This window comes from Morone saxatilis, unplaced genomic scaffold, assembly GCF_004916995.1.
Source record: "Morone saxatilis isolate NCDOM2014 unplaced genomic scaffold, NCSU_SB_2.0 Contig16, whole genome shotgun sequence".
Classification (NCBI taxonomy): Eukaryota; Metazoa; Chordata; class Actinopteri; family Moronidae; genus Morone; species Morone saxatilis.
Window position 1 is genome coordinate 15,197,630 of NW_023339718.1, and position 9,027 is coordinate 15,206,656.

Sequence of the window (9,027 nt, forward strand, 5' to 3'; positions counted from 1 at the left end):
CAGCGCGTGAAGGCAGAAGCGTCCGACTGGGCTCGGAGGGAGACCGGAGGAGCTCACGTTAGTGTTGTTGTAGCGGAAAATATACCTTCGCTGCAGTTTCCCACCCTGCAACCTCTGGATTTAAGAAGAAAAAACAACAACAAAACACCGCAGTTTCCTCTCGGGGTTGGACCGCTACAGGCTGGGATACAAAAAGGTTTGGGCTGTTTTATTTTCTCATAGAAGTTTGTGCGCGGAGTTTAGAGAGTTCGTTTCGGGTGGGCTGCCCGCTGCGCCCTCCCTCCTGCCCCCGGTCAGCCAGCCCGCTGTAAGTTAGCCCGCTGTCCCTGCGCTCTTTACTCCAGCTGTGGTGAATCATGGCGCTCAGAGCCAGGGCGCTGTACGACTTCAACTCCGAAAACCCCGGGGAGGTGTCGGTGAAGGAGAACGAAGTCCTGACTCTGTACAGCGAACAGGACATTGACGGCTGGTTTGAGGGGGCGAACAGCAAAGGGGAGAGGGGACTGTTCCCCGCGTCCTACGTGGAGATCCTGAGGAGCGACGCCGCCTCCACGTTCAACAACAACAGCTGCAGCACATCTGGGGACACTTACCCGGACTCCCGATACGCCAACATCCCATCCGGAGGTTTTGACGGCTCCTATAAGCCTCCGAATAAAGTTGAGAACTTTTCCAAAGCGTCTTCGCCCGGTTTCACCACTTTCTCAGCCCCACCGCAACCGCAGCAACATCCTCAGCAGCCCAGCCCGGGGAGCGATGATGACTGGGATGATGACTGGGATGACAGCTCTACTGTTGCAGATGAGCCGGGCACTGTGGGAGGAAGGTATCATGACTATGAAGGCAACGGGCCATCCACTTACAGAGTGTCCACATCCTCCATGGCGAGAGGTAATGCACAGCAAGCAAAGAGCTCGGCCACAGTGAGCAGAAACCTCAACAGGTTCTCCACCTTCGTGAAGTCAGGAGGAGAGGCGTTTGTGCTCGGGGAGGCGTCAGGCTTTGTGAAGGACGGGGATAAGATCTGCGTGGTGATGGGTCAGTATGGTCCCGAGTGGCAGGAGAACCCGTACCCCTTCGCTTGTACGATCGACGACCCCACCAAGCAGACGAAGTTCAAGGGCATGAAAAGCTACATCTCCTATAAGCTGACCCCCACCCACACGCAGAACCAGGTGAACAGGAGGTATAAGCACTTTGACTGGCTTTATGCCCGGCTGGTGGAGAAATTCCCCGTCATCTCAGTGCCACACATCCCGGAGAAGCAGGCCACCGGGCGCTTTGAGGAGGACTTCATCTCCAAGAGGAGGAAAGGCCTCATCTGGTGGATGAACCACATGACCAGCCACCCTGTCCTGGCCAGGTGTGACGTTTTCCAGCACTTCCTCACCTGCAACAGCACAGACGAGAAGGCCTGGAAGCAGGGTAAGAGGAAGGCGGAGAAGGACGAGATGGTCGGGGCCAACTTTTTCCTCACCATCAGCCCTCCTGCAGCCCCCCTCGACTTCCAGGAGGTCGAGAGCAAAATAGACGGATTCAAGACTTTCACCAAAAGGATGGACGACAGCGCCTTGCAGCTCAACGCCACTGTCAATGAGTTCGCCCGCAAGCAGATCAGTGGCTTTAAGAAGGAGTATCAGAAAGTGGGGCTGTCGTTCAAGGTCCTCAGCCAAGCCTTTGAAATGGACCAGCAGGCGTACTCTACTGGACTCAACCAGGCTATCTCCTTCACTGGGGACGCGTACGAATCCATCGGAGACTATTTTGCTGAGCAGCCCAGCAAGGATCTTGATCCGATCATGGATTTGTTAGGTCTTTACCAAGGACACCTGGCGAACTACCCAGACATCATCCATGTCCAGAAAGGTAAAATAACAACACGGTCACACACTTTTATAGATTTTCGCTCACTTATTTATCATGTTGTATAAGGGTGCTTTGCTCTCAGTGGCAAAATGATGATTTTGTTTTTATGTCTGATGATTTATGACATCAGGACTGATTGTTTTCAACCGTTAATGTTTAGGTCCTTTTCTTCTTTCTTCTTCTATTAAAAACTACTACAGTTGATAAATTAGACTAAGATTATTATAAAATAATGATATACAGTCAGCTTAAGCCCAAAACTAAACAGCAAAGGCAATATGTGAAAGATACACACAATTTCAGTCCCAGAATAATGCTGGGAGGCAAACCTCATTAAAAAACAAGTCACATGGAACAGGAGGTAGGAGTTAATTTAAAATTCATCACATACACATTCACAAATTCACCAATAGGACACCTGTGGGATCAAACACCCAATTCACAACCCTTACTTTCTACCATACATTTGACTGAGGTTAAAGTAAAGACATAAGTGTGTTTGTGGGCTGTAAAAAGATAAACAACGTAATTTGTCAACAGCAGGCAGCAGTCAGGCCACAACTATAGCCTGCGCCACTTTGCAAAACAAATACGCCGTGTTTGCATTTGGATGTTGGTTTACATGCTGCTGCCTCCCGTTCGGCCCACCTGCTGAAATAGGCGGCTCCAGTTTGGCTGTGTTTGATTTTCCATTACAGATGAGAATGTTGCACAGTAATGCTCTGGAGAAAGGAGGCTGTCCTACCCGGCTTGTCGGTCACAACTCGGACGCGAAATAAGATTGGCAGCTGAATCCTTCGCAAACGATGGTCAAACATGTTTTGGAGTCTTTGCACAGAAAGTCAATGTTAGACTAATCGAGGCCGCCCTCCTACAGGACCCATAACCATAACGATTGTTCTCATTGTGTGGCAAAATGTCACTCTCATGAGAGGGCCACGCTGTTATGCAAGAGGCAGTGCATTGTATCACTAGTGTGTTTGGAGGGAAGCCTTCACTGCTGTTTGCCATGTGTGAGAATGTGGCACAGTGGCTTGCTTCTGATGGGGAAGAGAAAACGATAGTCTAAAGACTGTGGCACGTAGCTCACACCAAACTGCTCTTCCTCTGTAGGTTAAACCTGACCGACTGCCTTCTGAACATTAAAATATGTGTGCCTTTAGGGCTTTCTGTTTGTTTCTGTTTTTAAAGCACATGAGACGTAAATGTTAAATATTTACAATCACTGACAGCTGGAAATTGAGAACACCGTCTGAAACAGTGCCATGTGGGACGCCACACAGGACCCTTAGGACACTTGCAAACATTAGATTAGATGATGTGAACTAATCCTTGTCATTCCATGCGTTATGTTCAGTCCCGGTGCTCTAACTTACTAGAAAATCACATGACCCTCAGGATGAGGGTGGGAAAATAATCTTTTCATTAAGCAGTCAGTCTCCAGTGGTGTTCAGTATTCCATTTAAAAGGAACACGGATCCTAAAGATAACTTCCAAACTATGACTGACTAAGTAGAGCCACGGTCTTTAGCATTTTGCTGGTGACTTTAATTCCCCACATTGCAATCGTGGTTTATCATTTGGGCCCCTTGCAAACACTGGGGCCATTCAATCCACAACAGACAACACATTGGAAACAGCACAGACTGTGTTTAGGCTGCAGTGGGACACAAACTTCCCAGTCAGCTCAAATCAAGTTCCCCACGTAGACCTCACACAGCCCAAATAAGGTGACACAGCCGTTTAAGCAGTCTGGTGTGATAAGCCTCAGCCTAATTCCACAGATAAAAAAACTCTGATTTGATACCCGCACATGGAAGACCTTGCTGCGGGCACATTGTTGTAGAAAAGATGACGGAGTGCAGTGAAACTTCACCGGTGTGGTGGACTGGAAACAAAGCTGAAAGCCAGGGCATACCGCAGATGAAAGGAGGACCGCATGTAGCATGTTAAATCCAAAATGACTTTGATCTTATATTGGTTTTAGTGGACTGAGGCTGTTTTTTTATTTTGAGTCTGGTTGGGCCAGTTTTTTTTCATTCTTTTTCCCCTTAATCATCATGCAAGAGAAGAACCCATTTGTAATGTCTTTCTATTTATAGGAAAAGTAGACAAAAATACAAGTGAACCCTAGTTTCTCCTCTCACTATACAGCAGCAGAATGGCTCTGAGACCGCTCATGCTACTAGTGTATATTGTGCCAGTATCTGCAAGGGGAAATAAACATTTATTATGCTGCACGATCATGACAGTGATATATCAGAGCAGTTCATGCGAATGCATTTCATTAAATATGGCAGTGCCCTTGTTCAACTGAATGGCTGCTTGTTACTCAAATTGCCAACACGTTTCCAGGCACCGTTAAATGCAAATACCCTCCACAAAGGTAATTGACGCTCTAAAGTCTACTTATGTTGTCTGCTCACCTGAAGGTGTTGTAGAATCAGCCATCGCCTGACAACCATTAACAATGCAGTGGAGTGACTGTAATTAGGGAGAAAGGTACGTGAAAGAATGGGTCGTTTTTTTAATGAAGCCATAAACACAGCTTCAATTTCACCGGCAAGTGTTTGTGTGAAGACAACACTGTGCAGCTGCGAGCCTACACCTACACCCGCCATGTACGTGTTCTGACTTTGGCCTTCTGTCTACCCCTTGCCTCTCTCCCAGTCTCTCACATCTGTTTATTAAAACCCTTCCTCTTCCACCCGTGTACTGTCTGTCCCATCTGTTGCGCCGTTTTTTAATACGCCTTTTCCTGACACACGTGTGCAGGAAATGTCCACAAGTGCTCTTCTTCTGTTATGAAGTGAGGTTTATTGCTGTCCTCTCCCAGCTCGAAACCCGAGCAGAGTCTAAGCCACATCCTCTGTTGTCATAAACCAGAGTACACGTTTCCGCTACAGAAGTGGTCACATAGAAACTTATTGAGCCAAGTAGGTCTGCTGGACTGAACAGTGTGGTCGCCACGCATTGGTGGAGGGAGGATGATTTCCGTCAGAAGGTCAAATGGGAGCCATAGCAGCTTTACAGTTACAGGTTGAGGATGGTAAGCTTTAGCGTTAGTGTATTTTCCATCTCTTGAGGCGGTCTTGCATTCATCATTGTTCTCTTTAGGAGAAACCTGTCACAACATTTGCCGTCTCATGTGGACCTTTATTTGATCCCATAGAAGAGACCAGTGAAATGTGAGCGTTCCCACTGAGAGACACTGAACATCACCTTATTGATTCCCACCTCTTCGGGGGCCCCATTAGCCATTAGCGTACAGCTTGACCTGGACAATGATATTGACATCATATCTGATGTTGCTTTCAAAAACGTATTGAGCTTCACATCCTTTATTTTTGTACCTTCTTTATTTTTGTCCCAATCTGATGTTTTGGCCGTGGCAGCGTTAGGTTTTGTTGTTGCTTATTATTTCAAGCGCTGTAGGAAGGGAGGAGAAGGGCTTCAGAAATGGTCACTGTTTACAGTCCAGAAATAGGGTCAGCTCTGGTTTGGACAATTACCACAGAAGCTGTTTGTTTTTATAAGTGAAGAAACAACCATTGAAATGCTCTTTTTCAGCATTACTGGAGCTCAAGAGAGGTTTTAATCAAACTTTTTTTTAGAAATGTTTTTCACACATCTCCTTTTTTTTATCACAGCCAACAGTCTATTTGTCAAGTGAATAATAAAATTCACCCAGCTATGCTTACTGTACTCTAAGTTCTTGTTCAAACACTTACTCAGTGATAATATTTATCTTGCCTGCATTGCTTCTTAGAAGGAAGAACTTATTGTCAACTTTAGACCAGGATATATTATCACAGTAGCTAAAATAATAGAGCACCACCCACTTTCACCACAAGTTAGCAAATAATGTTTTTAATCAGTAGATAACAATGATCAGACACACATACACAGACACACCACTTCCACGGAAGAGCACACATTGATGAGCTATGCAAAGAGGATTGTCCTTAATCACATTCACACATTGTAGTTTACGATTGTCTGTTTCTCTAATTTAATCAGTTTGCTTCAAAGCATAGAATGTAAATCCAGTAGGGGAAGAAACTGAGCTAAACCTGCAGTGAATCAAGGTTATGTTAATAAGTAATCCAGCTGAAGAAATGCTTTTTGAATTGGCCTACTTTATCTCCATTTTCACTTTATTTATACGCTCTCTTTCCTTTGTTAATTTGACCTATTCAGCACACCACTAAGAGCTGTATTTTGTCTGATCTCATCACAGTTTTATCACCACATCAAGTGATAAAACAATGGCCGGCAAGTAAGGGAAAGCACCCATTTACAAAGATGTCAGGTTTTTCCTGCTGAGTCAGCCTTTTAGCCGACACTCCTTCTGTGCAAACGCTGCGGGTCTGTCTCATATATTGTTTCAGGCTATTTGGATGTCCTCTAAAGCACCAATGGATGACCGAGGTGGTGGAGTGATGAGATGGGGATTGCCGCCAGTGGTTCAGGTCACAGGCCCGCAGTAGCTCAGTGTTGTGTAACCAGGCATTACGTAAGAGCGGGAGCTGCAGCCTCCAGTGAGTCCAGGAGGGCTCGCTGCCACCTCCGTACACCCAGGGAAGATTTCTTCAGAGGCGTTCATCAGGAACTTATTTATGGTGTGACACTGTAGTACGCCTCATTACTCACTATAGGTGATGCTGGGGTCGGGAAGTAATCAGCTGTATCTCCATGTTTATATCAACACAGCAGCCTGGTGTATCTCAAGTACTGGTGGCCTATTTTTATGTCACTCAGTAGCAGTAGCCTGGGAAGGCAAAGATGGCAGAAGCAGTGGTTGCACAAGACATCAGATGGGATATGGCATGAGTTAATAATCTAAAAGAGGATCTGTTATGATAAATTCATGTTGTTGTTTTTTTTTTTTTTACATTTTTTACTGTTATTCATTTGGAGGTAACATTTACTATAAAGTTCCCTCACTCCAGAAAGTAAGCAGAAAGGTGTGTTGGATCATAAACCTCAACTGGAAAATAGTGCTTCAGCACAATGTGGATCACTAATGACAATAAATGAAATATCTTCAGGTTTTGCTCTGTTGGTCGGACGAAACAAGCTATTTGAAACTTGCCCTTTTTTCCACTATGTTCTAACATTTCATAGGCTAAACAATCAATTAACTGAGGAAATGTTGAGCAGGTTCTTCGATAATGATAATGACAGATTGAACCTTATTGGTGGTTGTGTTTTGGCAGGAGGCCTGCAAAGCTTACTTGCAGCAGCTGTGAAAATGATGTGGCTCTGTATATTACAGTTTGCTGACACCATCTTGTGTGACTGAACTCTTGCCTTTCTCATAAAGTCTCCATGGTAACAATTATTCCTCCTTAGTCCATTAATGGGCTTTTAAAACGCAGGAAGCCAGAGACCTTTAAGGTACAGTAAACACCTTTGGGATTGGCATTTAAGTCTTTGGACAGCTGTGTTTGTTCCTGTCTCTCTCTCTTCCAGCCCCCCGTCTCTCTTCCCTTGTTATCTCTGCCTCTCTTTCTGTCATGTTCAATCTGTTGTGCATTAGAGGAATTTCTAAGATCTGGGTTAAACTGCATCTGAGGGAGCTACAGCCAGAAGGCAAACTGGGCAGATTTTAGGGGGGAAGGGCGAAGACATGTCTTTTTAGGGAGATTTTGTCAGCATATGTCCACGCTCGGTGTTGTGGTGAGAGTTGTAAAGGAAAAAAAAAGCAGACATGTAGCATTTTTTTTTTTACAGAAGCCAAAAGAGTGCAGAGTTAGGTCATTATGTCTTCTGTGATCTCACATTTCAGGAAACAAGCCAGCTGAATCAGACTTTCAAAAGAGTGCTGGTGACTAAGCTCACATAATGACTTGAAAATCCCATGACGGGCCAATACAGGAAGTTTTGCTGCGTGCCTTGAGGGCACAAATCTCACCTTCACACTCCGTCCTACAGCTAGCGCTCAGAGGTGACATCGTCTGTCAGCTGGTTGCACCGTGCGAGCAGTTCTAATACACGTCTTACTACATGCGTCGTTTTGAATGATTACAACATGTCAGTGTTAACACTCTATAACACCACACACAATGATTCTGTCACATTATCAAGGAACTAAGACAGATCAAGTTTCATTTCAGCATCTCAGGGCTACAATAAATAGGATTTTCACAATCAGTTGATTTACCGTTTATTTTCTTGGTTAATTTGTCAATCAAAATGTGTGTACATGCGCAAGGTGACACCTTCACATATCTTGATTCGTTCAGGCAGCAATCCAAAATACAGCGTGTGTAATGTACCTGAAACACAGAGAAGCGACAAGCTCAAACAAATATTTTTGACAAAACACTTGTTACAGGTGGCTCTACCACCGGCTTCAGCTTAGAATATCACATGGGTTGTGAAGTGAACTTTAAAAAAGGGGGAAACGTCCCCTCTTTGGGTTATGAATCAAGTTGCAAATCGGAAAATCCTTTTTGACATGAACAAATTCTAAGGACCTTAAGAAAGGAAATTATGTAAGCACACATACGTTGACATTCGCGTCACATTCCTGTCACAACCCATGAATGTCCTCTTTGATTCCGACTGTGACAGGTAAACTTTTTTAGGTAGTTAGATCAGACACAAGGTCATATCCTGTCAGTTTCTCTTGCATTTCAACTTAATACTTATTGTTCATGACATTTCTTCTTTTACTCGGTCAAAAAATGTCAGCGGTTTGATACGTCATCTGTCATGAGCTGCTGGTGTTTTGACCCTGCCTTCTGCTCCCATCCAACCCTCTGTCTGGGAACTTGTAGGCTAATGTTCTTGTTTTGGCACCAGTATGGCTCAAGGCTTATTCTGCAACAAGCTAAAACTCAGAGAGGAGTTTATTTTTTATTTTTAAGGAAGAAGCAGCAGTGACAGTTCGTGTGTGTCAAAATGGAGGTTCATCGTGTCTTGATCATCTTATGCCACAAGAGTTCAACACAAGACGACAGCGAGTTGCTCTTCCTGGCAGAGTGGAACCTCAGGGGTATTTTACTTTCAGTATGAGTGTGATATGCAGTGTTTTCTTGTCAGATGTTTATTTAAATTGACCTGTAGTGATGTCCACCAGATGAACAAAAAAAGAATTGAAACTCAACAATAACCACTGAATGACAGTCATGAGAGGTATCAAGTAGTTTTAGA

At 44.6% G+C, this 9,027-nt stretch overlaps 1 protein-coding gene across 1 annotated transcript in view; it reads left to right on the top strand.

Moving 5' to 3' along the window:
- Positions 1-9,027, top strand: part of snx18a (sorting nexin 18a) — an 11,909-nt gene continuing 2,882 nt past the window's right edge. Inside the window, exon 1 of the mRNA XM_035657945.1 lies at positions 1-1,866. Coding sequence (XP_035513838.1) covers positions 357-1,866 — 1,510 coding nt within the window. The 5' untranslated portion in view covers positions 1-356. The remainder of the gene's footprint in view (positions 1,867-9,027) is intronic.